Source organism: Suricata suricatta, chromosome 11, assembly GCF_006229205.1.
Source record: "Suricata suricatta isolate VVHF042 chromosome 11, meerkat_22Aug2017_6uvM2_HiC, whole genome shotgun sequence".
Taxonomy (NCBI): Eukaryota; Metazoa; Chordata; class Mammalia; order Carnivora; family Herpestidae; genus Suricata; species Suricata suricatta.
In genome coordinates, this window is record NC_043710.1 from 16445489 (window position 1) to 16460865 (window position 15377).

Genomic DNA, 15377 nt, shown 5'->3' on the forward strand with positions numbered 1-15377 from the left:
TTTACTCGTGGTTTTATGCGTGGTTCTTGGATCCTTGGCTAATCCTGTCGTAGGCATAGTGGCCTTTGTGCTCCATTTCCTGCCAGACCTTACTTAGCTTGTTGGCTCTCTGTGCCTTCCCCTCCTGTCTTCCCTCAGTTGTTGCCCTCCAGGGCTCTCCCATGAATGTCTGCATGCTGGATTCTGTTCTGCCCCCATGTTGAGCCATTTTAATTTTTACCCTTGTTTCTAGGATCAGGGTCTTTTTGAGTTTTCCCTTCTCTGCTTCTGAGCTTAGGCTCAGTCTTCCTGACTTTGGTGTGGTTGGCAAATCTGGAGAAATAAGACTGAGCACATATTTGACCGTCCCCTCCCTTCTGCCCATTCCAGGCTCCTCCAGGCTGGCTATGCACTGTGACTCAGGGTCTTATTTTTGTCTGACTCCCCTATGCTCGAGCCTGGGAGGCTCTTTGTTAGTTTCTGTTTGGCTTTTTAAGTTAGGCATTTAGAGATTGCTGAGCTCAAGTTATGCTAAATTCTCAAAGCACTAAACTGCCTGTGTGCCCTCTCTGCTTTCATTTTCTAATTGGAACAAGGCATAATATTGTCACAGAAAACTGCAATTAATTTTCTAAAATAGTGGCAACTTGCACATTGTAATAACTTTGGTTGTAACCAAGTGAAAGCATAATAACAAAAATACAAAATTACTAATGACACCAGAAATAGTCCTACACCAGACTGTTCTTCCACTTTTGTATCAGTAATAAGTGCTATTTTACCTAGGGCAGCTACTGTAGGGGCTAGGGAGTGGTGCCGGGACATTTTTGAGCCGGAAAGCAGGAATAGAGATTAGTGCTTTCAACACAGGAATTGAGGTGCGGTGTATTCTTTTTTTCCTCAGATGCATAGACCTTCCCCGCCCCAACAGGTGGGGGTTGAGGGCATAGACGTGGTTCAGTAAGAGCTGAAGAGGATCCTCACTGCGTGATCCCTACAGGTCCCAGGGGCACTGGTTGCTTGAATCACACCAGTGCTGGTTTGCTTTTCTCTCTGTTCATTTTATTGGCAGAAGTGATGGGTGAGGACACCATCGTTTGACTTGGATGGGAGAAGCTCTGGGAGAGAAAGCAATTTAGCTCTACTTTCTCTCTGGAACAGCATTGTGCTCTTTAAGGCAAAGCCTCAAATACTTAAGAGTCCATTTTATTGAGAGCTTTTTCTTTGTGGTTATATGGCAAAACTGCATTCAACTGTTGCACAGCTATTACCTAGACAGATTTTTAGTTTGGAGGGGTGTTGGAAAGACAGCCAGCCCCTCTCTCTCTCTTCCCTCTCTCCCATTTCTCTCCCCTCCACCCCCTTCTCTTCCTTTCTTCTCCCTGTCTCTCTTCCTCTTCACTCCTTTCCTCCCCTACTTCTTCCCCTTGAGAGTTCTGCTCTTCAGTGGGGGACTGTCCCCATGTATACCTTCTTTCCCCAGGGCTCTGGCTCTGGAAGTATGCATCCCCCCCTCATCGTCTAGGCAGCAGGGAAGGAATGCGGATTTGTTGCCATTTTTAACAGACCTATGATCTACTCGTAACTAACTGGGCTGTGGTTCTCAATGTGTACTCCCCTGGGACCACATCAGCATCATCAGAGAACGTCGTAGAAATTCAGATTCTCAGCCTCACGTGAAGCCTGCTGAATCAGGTAGTGGTGGGGCCCAGCCATCCCCGTCTACCAAGCCCTGCAGGTGACTGCGCAATCAGTCAAGATTGAGAACCAGTCACTGACTGCATGGGGATTCTAGTTACATCTCACCTGTCAATGTAACTTTGTCCTTTTCCTTTCTGCTCTCGTTATCTCTGGAACCTTATCTGGTTTACTTCCATGGTGCCTAAATAATATCTTGCAGATACTTCCAGCAAGTTGAGAAATTGATGTGTGCCTCCAACCTAAAGCATTTTGGAATGTGCTAACATCCTAGTCATAGGACTTTAAAAACTAATGCTTTTTCGTTTCTGATTAAAATTCTTACTTGCCCACAGTTGACTTTACTTGAGCTCTTAACCACAAGGCTATGCCTGCCTGACTGTGCACTATAGAATACAGAGATACTATGACTTAAAAAGTGAGAAGCTATCTTTGGCTGTCTCTCCAGCCCCTTCCCCATCAAAAGGAGTACTTCTTCAGTTCCTTTTTCCAACATTCCACTCACTGTTATCCTTGGATGGGACACAGCACTATGATGCCCATTAATGGATATCATCCTGGTTATAAAGAAACATCAGTTGCCTTTCTGTCTTTTTATAGCCATTTTCTGTCACTTTTATAGCCATCTTCACGGAGCCTAGTGATGACTGATTATAACTATAAATTGATTAAAATGAACCACAGAAAAGGCTTATATCCAAAGTGCCCAAATTAGTCATAACTAAATTGTCGCTTAGATCTTGGGGCAGTCTGGGTGTCCAGCACTGTGGCCCTGGCCAGTGTTGATGTAACTAACAGGCACAGGCTCTTTGGGCCTGTCCTAGCTCCATGCTGCAGAATAAGATCTTCATGATAACCTCTTTGCCCTGAATTTAGCCTCTGCCATAATCTGCTACTCATCTCTACTTCCCTAGATTCTGAAAGTTTGATTTTCAAAAGTCACCCTGAACTCTAGTTCAATCCAGAGTATTCTCCAGAAATCTAAGGGAATTAGCCTTTCTTAATCTTGTCTGGCCTTGGGAGTAGCAAAAACTAAAAATAAATATATTTTATTTTTGTACCCTGGAAGGGTACTGTTTCTTCAAGGGGAGATTGGGATAAAAGAGAGACAGCTTTGTTGTCAGAAATGATTTACTCCTTCCTAAGATTTTGTCCTCATTAATTTTCATAAAGCTGCCTGTCAGTTGATTAAAAGCTGCTTCCGCTGCAATTATCTTAAAGTTGACTTCTGAGATGTGGCACAAAGCATCTATCCTCAAACAGTGGCTTTCTTCAGCACATTGCAGGAAAGGGGGAGGCAGTATGGGAGAATTCAGGGGTGTCTCTGATGCACGTTGTCAGAGAAGGGAGGGGGCAAGCTAAAACATTAAAAATAACAGTCGAGCTGCAGTTAGTTTCAGTGAATTTTTCCATGACAGATTCCTCTAGAGTAACTCTAGTGATTTCTTTTCTTCATGGCCTCTCAGTAGAGTGCAGCCTATTCTGTGTGGCGTTCTTTTCACTCAACGAAGTTTTATTGAGCCCCTACCATGGGCCAGATACTTTGTGAGGTCTGGGAAGACAGTACAGAAAATGGACTTGGTCCCTGTTCTCTTGCTGCACGGGAGTTGCTGCTGCTTTAATTTTTTTTAATGCTTTTTTTTTAGTATATTTTTTTGAGAGAGAGAGAGAGAGAGAGAGAGAGTGTGTGTGTGTGTGTGTGTGTGTGTGTGTGTGAGAGAGAGAGAGAGAGAGAGAGAGCGAGCGAGCGAGCAGGGGAGGGTCAGAGAGAGAGGTAGACACAGAATCTGAAGACAGGCTCCAGGCTCTGAGCTGTCAGCACAGAGCCTGAAGTGGGGCTTGAACCCACAAACCTGAGATGAAGTCGGACATTTAACCGGCTGAGCCACCCAGGCACCCCCTTTTTCTTAATGTTTGTTTATTTTGAGAGTGAGAGCACAAGAGGTGGAAGGGAGACAATCCCAAGCAGGCTCCATGCTGTCAGTGCAGAGCCCAGCATGGGGTTCAAACTCACGAACTGTGAGATCATGACCTGAGCCAAAATCAAGGGTCTGATGCTTAACTGATTGAACCACCCAGACGCTCCCACCATAGGCTTTCTGACTTGTCTTTGCACTGCTGTATTCCTAGCCTTCCCTGCACGTGGCACGCAGAAGACACTCAGGAACATTCCAGGAATGTGTGTCCCTTTGATATCTTGTGCACGTGTATTTCCTACACATGCATGAACATACACCCCTGCTCACTGGCATCATCAGTGTGTCTAGCACATATCTCCATAACGGTAATTGAATAAAACTATCAAGGAGATAATCAGTCCAAAAATAGGGAACGTCCTGCTCATTTCACAATTTTACCCAATATCAGGTTCTCAGAGTTCTAGTCCCAGCACTGAGACATGGTGAGAGATTCCCAGTAGATTGCTTCAAAAGCAAAAGGCAGGCAGTTGGGTTTTTTTTCAAGAATTGGTAGAACCAATCCTTGCATTTGTAGAAGCTAAAAGTATTTAATGTATTTCAAGTATAAATACAAAGTATTTTAATGTTTAACTGTCCTCAAAACTCTTCTTCCAAAAATATATATCAACTAAAACATATTAGATGTATTGGAATATATTGAAAGACTGTCTTATCTAAGGTGAATCTCTAGAACAGCTCTTCATTTGGCCATTTCCTTTGAGATTCATGAAGCCAAGGAAGTTCAAGAACTTACTGTGCACAGACATGTGGGAATAGGAGGAAATAATTATTTTAATTTGTTCCAGGATCATTAAATGCCTTGGTATTTCATTTAGCACCAAAGTAGATCGCTCAGCTGAAGTAACCTCTCTGATTTGTCCTAAAGGCTTGAGATGGCCTTTGGAAAGCATCAGGCCAATTGAAAAATAAACTTCTTTTCCTCTGCTCTTTGGGAGCTCTTTAAGAGGAATGAGTGAGCAAGACAGAGTTTTCAGATCCCAGCAAATCACAAGAGGTTGGCCAGAAATGACTTCAAGGCAGCAGACCATCAACGGCAGCAGAGGGCAACACTTTCCAAGAGTTAAGTAAAGGGGGTGCCCAGCAGGCTCGGTTGGTAGAATGTACAACTTGATCTCAGGATGTGAGTTAAAGCCCTACATTGAGCCTAGAACTTACTTTAATTTTTTTTTAGTTTTTCATTTTTGAGAGAGAGAGAATTCATGCGAGCCAGGGAGGGGCAGAGAAAGAAGGAGACACAGAATCCCAAGCAGGCTCCAGGCTCAGAGCTGTCATCACAGAGCCCAACACAGGGCTTGAACCCACGAATTGCGAGATCATGACCTGAGCCAAAGTCGGACGTTTAACTGACTGAGTCACCCAGGTGCACCTAGAACTTCCTTTAAAAAAAAAAAAAGTTAAGAAAAGGAGCTATTGCTCTTTTTCTGTTGGGAGAGCTTTGGTTTGGGCAAGGGTGATCTAGGCAGATTTGTTCCTGCTTCAGCTGAATAAAGGGGAGAATTAGGTGAGCTCATATTCTGATTCTTATTTTTAAATGGTCACTTTAAAAGCAACCTCCTGGGGTGTCTGGGTGGCTTAGTCAGTTGAGTGTCCAGTTCGGTTCAGGTCATGATCTCACGGATTGTGGGTTCGAGCCCTACGTCAGGCTCTGTGCTGACAGCTAGCTCAGAGCCTGGAGCCTGCTTCGGATTCTGTGTCTCCCTCTCTCTCTGCCCCTCCCTTACTCATGCTCTGTTTCTGTCTCAATAATAAATAAACATTAAAAAATTTTTTTAGAAAAAAAAAAGCAACCTCCTACAAGTTCTAAACTCCAGAGTAGAATATAAAGAAGGCTTAGAGACAGTAAAAGAAATTAAAATTTCTGGAAAACAGATGTTCCTAGGGATGAAGAAACTTAAGTAATTCATGAATCTAAGTAAATCAACAGCTTGAAAGGAAGAAAAGATAAAAGGTGAGCAGAGTTCTCCTCCCCCTGGCTGCTCTGGGATTTGTGCATTTCTCAGCCTCAGACAAGATGTGTAGCCATCCATTTCCAATGGAAAGGTCAGCTGTCTCTTAGCATCTGCTTTCCATTGATTTTTTTCCCTCTTCCAAGAGTTAATTTTCCTCTGGTAACCCTCTCTAAAGGCTTAAGGCCTCCCTTGATCTCCATCACTACTGAGAAGGCATTTCTCCTCCTCACAGTTCCTATCTTCTTCTTGGCTTGGGCCTTCTCTTGGGGTCAGTCTGCTTCCGGTTGTCTCCTTCCTTCCACCAGCTTCCATTGCCTTAGTTAAAACAGGGGAGATCTACTGAGTGCGCTCGACCTCTTGGAGCTGTTCCAGTTTTACAGATGACGAGACTCCCCAAGAATACAGACAAGATAACCACGAGTTTTTTCTTTTAGCTTCTTATCCTAGCTGATCTGACCAGTGCAGTTTGCCACTCAGACTAATGGTCTGAGTTTTATTGATATGCAGCTGAAAAGAAAACATCTTCTTGAGGGCAGCAGTACATTTTTCTTCTAAAATTTAAAAGGGTGAAGAGGAAGGTTTCCCACTGAGCAACTCTGGTTGCCTCTGATTCTTTCCCTGTCTTTGAACAAGAAACAAGATCCCTTTAGTTTTGATCTGGGAATTGTTTTCTTTGGCTCCTACTTCTGTTAAGTAGGGTAGAGTTTAAGGGATGGAAAGACAGGTGGTACACGAGATGGTCCTGGACCCCAGAAGTGAAAGAATCCTTCTCTTCTCCCAGTCTCTTAGAACCATAAAGATCCTGGCAACCTGACTTATTCCCTGGTAATGTGCTGGGGTGGCACAGACTTCCTGGCCCATTGATTTCAGTTCCCTTTGTAGAGGTTAGACAGAAAGGAGAACCATCTGCCTGGGGAGGGGTTGCTGTCAGCACTTGTCACATGCCAGGGAACAGCTGTAGCCAAAGCAGGTGAAACCAGGTCTCTGCCACCGTCAGTCAGCAGCTGGGTTTTGTATCCAGCCCCACAGAGGGTCCCCGGGTCTTGATAATCCTCCTCTAACTTAATGGAATTTGGTGGTGCAGCTTCATGGGTGTCTCTCTTGTCAGAGGGAAAGAGGGATTTTTGATGGGTCACACAGCTTTGTCCTTGACGAGTGGTAAGAAAACCTTTATTTGGTGTGCCTTTAAGTGAAGGCCAGAGCTGTCCCTTAACACGATCTCAGATCCTCTTTCTTGTCAGTTCTGATGAACCTTGAGTGTACAGAGCTGGAGCCCCCTGGAACTGGGAAGGAGACAGCTGACGGCTCCCCCAGTCACTGGGTCGATTAGACTGATGGCTGAAAGCAGAAATGTTGGGGGAGTGGCCAGAGCTGCCGAACCGCCTGTCAGCGTTGGGGAATTTGTTGAGCAGATACTCTTCTTGTCACTAGGGCTGACTAATCATGAGGTGCTTTGAGAGCTCCAGCCAGAGAATGGAGCAAAAGTCCATTTCTGGATGATGCTGAAAATGGGCCATGTTCTCTCATTCCTCTGGGCTCCTTTAGTTTCAGGCATGTGTGGTATTGGGCCGGGTGGCCTCTCAGGACTATAAATCACAGTCCTACCCATCCCCACCCTCTGTGCTCTTATTGCATCCTCTGTCTCTCGTCTTCTTCCTTCCCACCCCGACATTAGAGTATGATCAGCAAGCAGGTGCTTATCAGGAGTCCTGGAGGCTGCTGATCCTCACGTGGGATCTTCTGGCTTCCTGCCACAAAGCAGGATTTAGTCTAATACCCAAACACTAGAGGAGATGGGCACTTAGGAACTGCCCTTTCAACAGTGTTTAAGGACGTGACAGGGGTGGGGGGCCCGGGAGGACTGCCATTGTCAGAGAACAAATTGATGTCCCATGACTACTATGGCCATAGAGGTTGTGACTCTCTGTGCGGCAAGATCTGAGGGTCTCAACTTTCAATTACTTATCCCCAGTCCATCTGACCTTGTCTCACCTGAGCTGGGTCATCCGTCATACTGGTCTTTTGAGGGTTTTGTCTCCAGACTAAGTTCTTGTGCTTAGAAGCAAATTGTTAGTATTTGCTTGTTAATTTTTCTGCAACAACAGACTATAAAAGGTAAACTTGTGACATACGAGAGGCTTCTCTGCTTACTTCCTGGTCTGGAACATTTCTAGAAGAATTCTCTTCCTCTTTGAGACCTCCATCAAAAACTCAGCACAACCTTAAAGCATCTACTTTACTAAAACCTTTTTATCCCCCTTCTTGCAAGGCTTTCTCTGCCCAGCTCCCTGCAGTTATGAATGAATCATTGTGACTGCAGGTGAGACTCCTTGTGAAGCTTTGTAGAGCTGCCACCGGCCAAGATCGAAGCTCCCCTCACCCAGCCCACTAAAATTAGCACACATCCCTCCTGAACCCTGGTATGCCCCACTCATGCCACCTGACCTCGGGCTGAAGGAGAGTTAAACAGTCAGTGATCCCAGACATGGTTGTTTGTCCTCTGAGTGTGTGTCCCGACTCATTTAACCACGTGGCCTTTACACGGGACAGAAACTATTGATTTATCTTCTGGGAAGGAAAACCTTTGTGAGAAAGGGTAAAGGCACCACACCCCATCCCCTGACTTGAAGGAAAAGGGTTGATTAGTGCAAAGGGAAAAGACAGGTATTGCCAGCTCCACGGAGAGTCCGCCACCGAGGCCGGTAGAGAGCAGTAGCCGTGAGTTCGTTCGGAGCGCCTGCCCGAGATCTGTGTGCAAGGAAGAGACTACCCAGAGGTCAAGCGACCATGTTCTACATGACTAGCTTAGAAATTCGTAAACTCCATTGGGCTCTTTTTTTAGTAGTCTCCTCAGTTAGACCAAAGATTTTTGCTAATTCTTACATTTGGAGTTGAGTCAGAAAGGGAGGGCACAGGAGGTTCTTAAAGCAGCAGCTGTGGTGCCGTCAGTCTTCTGCCTCAAAACCAAACCAGTTCCATATCTGCAGGAGACCCATTCAACCTCAGGACCATTGCAGGGCCGTCCGGGCGGTGTGCCATTAGCCGCCCAGGCACATTTCTCAGCACCACAGAACCTGGAAAATTATTCATAACAGGATTCTCTGTGTGTGTGCCAGTATGCTGGGGATTCGGGCCGCTCTGCTCTCCATTCTAGAGCCCGTCCTAGGGAAAGCATTTCAGACAGACAGACAGACAGACTCCCCAGGCACATGAACGAGTATTCCCACATGCAGGACCCTTAGCTCAAGTTTTACTTCTTTCCTCCTTTTTTTTTTTTTTTTCTATTTTAAATCTTTCATCAGGATAATTTGAAAAGTAACAATTATTTACCACCCTAAATTCCTTTTTTAATACTACTTTCTAAACCACGTCTCATTTGGGCTTCCTTTGGTTGTTGTTGTTGTTTTGTTGTTTTGTTTTTTTCCATCTGGGGACAGGGAAAAGCAGATGTAGTTCATCACCATTTAATAGATTAAAACCTAAAGAGGCTAAAAGGGGGAAAAAAACATTAACTAAAACTCCAGTTTATAGATTCTCGGCTTTACGTCCTCCTCGTAGACCCTAACTAACCATCTTTTTTGAAGTCCCAGATGTAGATTCCCGATAATAATAGCAACAGTTATCATTTATGAACTTGCACTATGCTGGACATTTCATACGTACCATGCCTCTTCATCTCTCCAATTATTTTGATATTGGTGTTATATCTTTTTTTTATGTTTTGTTGTTGTTGTTAAAATAAATTATTTCTTTTAAGAGAGAGACAGAGCACAAGTGGGGAAGGGGCAGAGAGGGAGACACAGAATCTTAAGCAGGCTCCAAGCTCTGAGATGTCAGCACAGAGCTAGACACGGGGCTCAAACTCAAAAACCGCAAGATCATGACCTGAGCCAAAGTCAGATGCTTAACCAGCTGGGCCACCCACGTGCCCCTGGGCTTGTATCTTTTTAAACTGAGATCTAGAGAAGTTACTGTTCTAGAGAAGTGGTGTCAGGACTCCAACCCAGGGCTTTGTCGCGCGAAGGAAAGTCACCATCCTTCCTTCTCCCACGGCCCGGTCCTGTCCTCTGACTACAGTTGCTGTGCAATGTCATGCAGCTTAGAGGCCAGAGATTGGAGGCTCTCTTTCACCTACGCTCTAAACCCTTAGCCACAGCTAAGCTGCCTCCTGAGAAAATAGTAGCTTTGGAAATAAGCCTACTATTGATGAGAGACTCTCCCTTGGAGAAATGGATATGATCTATTTAATGGTGATTTATATAAGCTAGAAAGAAGTCATGTATCTGTGTGTTCACGATTCCCCTTTCCCTGCTTCCTACATCTTAGCACACCTTTTAGGTCCCTTAACAATAGCAGTTTTAACATTGCTTTTAATTAGATGAATTAAGAATGTTCTCTGGTGTTATCACCCCCTCCCGCCCCCCTATCACCTTCAATTCCCCATTGCTGTGAGAGCTGCGATTTCCATGGTAACGGGACTCCCAGTTGAGCTTGGCTCTCACTGGTTTGTCTGGTCAGGGGAAAGTTAGGAGCAGGCCTTCTTAGGGAGCAGAGCTCTGACCGCCTTTCCAGGGGGCCGCCTTAAAGCCACGAAGTAAGAAGAGCTAAAAGGCTGTAAGGAGAGCACGAGCAAGCTTCTTGCAGAAAAGCCCAAGCGTCCCCTCGTCCTCCTCGACAGAGTTGTAGCCTTTCCCTAAAGTAAGAGGGCCCCAGGCTCCCCCGGCCACCTCAAGTTCTGCAGTATGTGTAAGAGGCCTTGTGTTTCCAGCCTAACTGGCTACTTTCCTCCCTGTGGTGAACTTGCTTCTGGCCATAGAAGGGACTTTGTTAATCTTGGTAACAAATTGTTTCTCCTCGAACTCTCTTTTCTTCCCTCTTTTCTCCCCCACCCAGAGAGTTTTCAACGTCCTTTACCCCATGCCTGCCGACCAGCGGAGACATGTCAGCATCAACTCTGCCCGTTGGCTGCCCGAGCCAGGGCTTGGCCTGGCCTATGGTACCAACAAAGGAGACCTGGTGATCTGCCGACCAGAGTGAGTGGCCCAGGGTGGGCAACAGCACGGATGGGAGGGGGGCATCCAGGCTGAGGACGGCCATCTGTGGGTCTGGCCATGGGGTGGAGTCTTGTAGAAGGGAAACCGAAATTCTGCTAGAGCCTGCTTCATTCTCTGCGTCACTTGGGGTTGCTAGGGTTAGCTCTCCGTCCCAGAAATCTTCAAAAGACTGGATTAGTTATTATGTCTTCTTAAATCTAAGGCAGTGGTTTTTTTTTTCCCCTTTGTTTTCTCTTGTTCTCTGGTTCCCTAGTGATAGTAAAGTTTCCCTGCAGGCAAAAGCATAGATATCAAATATTCTTTTCTAAACGCTTTTTGAAAAAGTCAACAGGTGGTCTTGGGTTTGTGTAAATGCCATAGACATAACTCAAGAAATCAAATTGGAAATAGCGTATTGTTAAAGCCCTAATTTGTCAGGCCACTGATCTCTAGCAACCTGGCTCTGTGTCCTGCCTGTTTTCCTTTCTGCTTGCGCTTCATAACAGTGAAGGCAGATTGGAAAGCTCCTTTTAAAATCAAAATGATTGTTACCTGGTCTTAAAGTAAGGGGTAGGAGGGGACGGGGGACCACAGCACTCCTGTGTTAGGTCCTGATGACACCCCTTTCCCTTCTGGCGTTTTGGAGGACAGAGGTCTATTCTTTTACTCGAGACCCTGGGAGTCAGCCAGGTCTGTCATCAATTTCCAGACCCAGCCAGGTGGGGCGCGTGGCGTTCTGTGCTTCAGTGCAGATCAGGCTGATTGCTGCGTGGGCCGCTGCAGGGTTCCAGCCGACTAAATGCCACTTCTGCCTCCAGGCCGTCCTAATGCTGTCCTTCACTTGGTGCAGCGCCTTCTCCCGGGGCGTTCTGCAGATCACAGAGTATGGTGTGACTGATCTGGTAGGGTCTCTGGCTGTTGGAAGTGTCCACTCTGCCTTTTAATAGGGCCTTTGGTGATTTTTCCTAGGGTGTGTATTTGGGTCAGTTCTTGTGGCCTCGTAGGTGACTGGTGACTGAACCGTTGTCAGCTGAGCTAGGTCAGTGGCTCAGGAGAAAGGAAACCCTGTTCTAAGGGTAGCTATTTCATTCCATCCTGAAATTTTGGAGCCTCTCCCAAGAGAGGCTGCCATCTGAGACTGTGGTTCCACCAGCTGCACTCCCCGCAGGCTCTGTGTCCTGAGAGCCCCGTTCCCTAGCTCCTTGTGCCTTTCCAGAACGGAGCCTGCCTCTTTGAACGGCTGTGCCACTGTTAGCCCCGTTGCTGGATCCATCCATTTCTGCCCTCCCTCTGGCATGACTGTAGTTGTGGGATCAGTCTACTCTTAACTCCTTTTTTTCCCCAAAGCACATGAGACTGATTATCTTATCTCTCCCTCTTAGGCATTTATAAGAGGACTCTAAAAGGCATCTTCTCCAAAGCTGGCACAGAATTCTGGACCATAATTTTATTCTTACCAATGCTGTAGTTACAGACCCTTCTTAGTCCCTGTTTCTCCAAGACCTCCTTCCTCACCATTACTGTCTTGTCTGTAGCCCCAGCCACTGTCCTTTATGCCAGCCAAACTCCCAGCCCCTTCCCTTGCAAAAGTGACCTGCCCCTCCAGAGGTAGAATCTCTACCTCCAGTTTGTCGTGGTCCACAAAGGCTTTTGTGTGTGAAACCCCGGCCTCCACACTTGGTGTGAGTCACAGACACCTCAGCCAAACATGAAGCTGGCTTTGGCCTCTCTTTTCTCCCCATATGTCATCTTCAGGATCCAGCCTCACTAGGCTGGAGCCATCCTGGGCTGCCTGGGGGACCCTTAGCTGCAGGAGCCCGGGCCTCTTCCAGGAGCAAGGGAGCACTAGCCTTTGACACCATGAACAGTGTTCCGTCACAGACCAAGTTGTGTTGACCCGAGAGAGAGCTAGCTTGGCCTGCCTATCTTGGGGTTGCCATTTCTCCTGATTTGTTGGGTCACTTTGGCAAATGCCTCCAAGTCTTAGGGTGCATATTTAAGGGAACATAAGACAGATATGACTCTGTCCCAAGTTGTTGAGAGCTTCCCTGCTTCTCAGTCCCCTTCATATCTGTGGGATTTAGCTTCAGGCAGGGAAGACCAAGCAGTCTTCCGATGAAGAAGGGAAGGCTCAACCCGGGCCTCCCCGCAGATCAGGGACAGAATTGAGTTTCCTGACTTTCCAACCCAGAGCTCTTTCCTGCAGCTGTTGTTTTTTTTTTTTTAACCTTTTTTTTAAATCACAAACACCTTTGAAATTCTGATGGAAACAATGTACATTCTTCCGCAAAAAAAAATACCACAAGGACACACATATAATTTCATAACTCTCTTAAGACCTCAGGTAAAGAATGCAACTCTAGATTACATTGAGGCATTTAAGCAGATCAGGTGATGGACATGGTGGGAAATGAGAGGAGTGAGAATGTTTACATCTTTTCAATAGTCTGTGGTTGGTCTCCGGCCTAGAATGAGAGCAAATGCATAGGGAAGTAGGAGCTCAGGGTTGTCTCTCCAGCAGGCAGATGCCTAAGGCTCACCGCCCACCCCCTTGTGTTAGAGCTCGGGCACACACGTTCCCGAGGGCACAGTGGCCAGCCAGCCAGCTGAGCCAGGATTACAGCCCGCCCTCTACAACAGGTGGCCGTCTGCCTTTGTCCACAGACACAGGCAGCTGGGCCTCGTTTTGTGCCTTCAGTCCTGCTCTTGATTTCTCCTCCATTGTTTTAGCCTCCACACTCTGTCTAAGCACAAAGACTGAGGTCACAAGCCCCTGGGGCATCTCTCCGTGGCACTAAAAACCCATGGACAGTAGAACTAGGCCTACAGAAATATCCCTATTGCTCCAGGGAAAGAAATCCTAAAGACAGGTGAGGAGAGGAACAGCTGGCCCTGTGGCCCCTGCCCGGGGCCATTAGGGTGGCTGATACCCGGGTCACCTCAGCCTTCCCAACAGTGAGGCACTCCTTTCTCCTTTGCTTTGCTCCCCCACCCACCACTCCTCCTAAGCTGCTGCTGCGCCTCTGGCTGACTGCCAGCCCAGCCAACACCCCCAGCGATAACCATAGTGGGCGTGAGGTACCAGATTGATGTGAGGGGGTGCTTGCTCACTTCCGGCTTCATGGATCAGCCCTACAAATGGGGGGGAGGTGTTGCTGGGAAGACCACTGCTTCTCAGAGTCAGCTCTGAAGAAAGAATGGAGGGACTCCTGCCAGAAGAAACTAGGCCGGGGCTGTGGGGCATCTGGCCCCCTGGCTGAGTGTGGGACCCCTGACAGGGCCCCAGCTCTGTCCCTTAAGAGGGAGCTACCACTGTAAATGGTGACTGCAATCAAACATCATTGACCAAGGAAGGAAAAAGCACATCCCTGAATCAAAGGGGAGCGACAGAGACTTCATCTTTCAGCTGTCCCACAAGAGCCAGGTGCCAACTCTTTCCCACGTTGTAGAGATAGTGGGGATAAATGCCTGTCCTTCTTTCCAAAGACACATGTGGGGCAAGCCTCTGCAGCCATGTGATAGATGAAAGAAGGATGTTCTCAAAGGGAATATTCCCTAGATGTTCAGAAGTTAGGGGTGCCTGGCTAGCTCAGTTCAGGCAGTGGAGCATGTGGGTTGTGAGTTTGAGTGTGTCACATTGGGTGTAGAGATTACTTATAAAGTCTTCAGGAGCACCTGAGTGGCTCATTTCTTGAAGCGTCAGAATTTTGATCCTGGCTCAGGTCTTCATCTCACAATCTGAGTTTGAGCACAGCTTACAGCTGCTACTAAAGGAAGCCAGGCGTGAAGTGGAAGTTCATTTTGAAAAGGATGACACTAGTGCACCTGGGTGGCTCAGTCAGTTAAGCATCCAACTCTTGATTTTGGCTCAGGTCATGATCTCACAGTTCATGAGTTTGAGCCCCACGTCGGGCTCTGTGCTGGCAACTCAGAGTCTGGAGGCTGCTTCAGATTCTGTGTCTCCCTGTCTCTCTGTCCCTCCCGGTGCGGTGTCTTTCTCTCTCTCTCTCTCAAAAATAAATAAACATTAAGAAAAGCCGGGGGAGATTGACCCTGATCGGCCTTCCAGTGCTTCCTCATCCCTTTGTGTGTTGGCCTGGCTTCCAGGAAGAATCTAAGGCAAATAGTGACTCCTGATCCTAAGACCCAAGGAGAACGGAGCTGGGTTGGGACCATTCTTCAGCCTGTAGATGGAAATCGGTGATACCGGATCCTGAAAGCTAATAGTTCCAGCAGTAGCTAGAGGGTGTGTCTTCAACTCTGATCCTCTGTACAGCACCTTGAATTCTCACCAAACTTTGACAGACATGAGCCTCTTGTAGTCAAGCTGCTCCGCCACAGAAAGTAGAACAAATCCATTGGTGGGGGGCAGAAAGGAAGTGGACAGCACATCTGCCAGTCTCTATTGCCTCCTTCTGCTGGCCGTTGGCCTCATCACTGAATGTCCCAAATTCGCAGTTCTGAGCTGACAATGCACGCTGCCAGATAGAAAGTGTTTAAGAGGACCCGCCGACCATCAGCATCATGCGACCAATCCCAGCTCAGAGAGTGGGCCTTCAGGTGGCCTGTCTTCCAAGACAGGAAGGAAGGTGCTTGGTCATGCAGTGCATATAGTTCAGCATAGGTTTCGTGTGAACAGTTTGTTGTCACTAACCAGCCCTGGCTAGCAAGAATTACAGAGGAAGGACTTGGCAGGGACCCAGATGGTATTGCCACCTGTCAATATATCTTGACAAGTT

The 15377-nt window shown here is 47.0% G+C and overlaps 1 protein-coding gene across 7 annotated transcripts in view; it reads left to right on the top strand.

Annotated features, from left to right (window-relative positions):
* AMBRA1 (autophagy and beclin 1 regulator 1) overlaps positions 1–15377 on the top strand; it is a 172692-nt gene that overhangs the window by 145696 nt on the left and 11619 nt on the right. For all 7 annotated transcript variants that reach the window (XM_029914974.1, XM_029914975.1, XM_029914978.1 and 4 more), the window contains one exon: positions 10499–10638. In XM_029914974.1, the coding sequence (XP_029770834.1) occupies positions 10499–10638 (140 nt within the window). The remainder of the gene's footprint in view (positions 1–10498; positions 10639–15377) is intronic.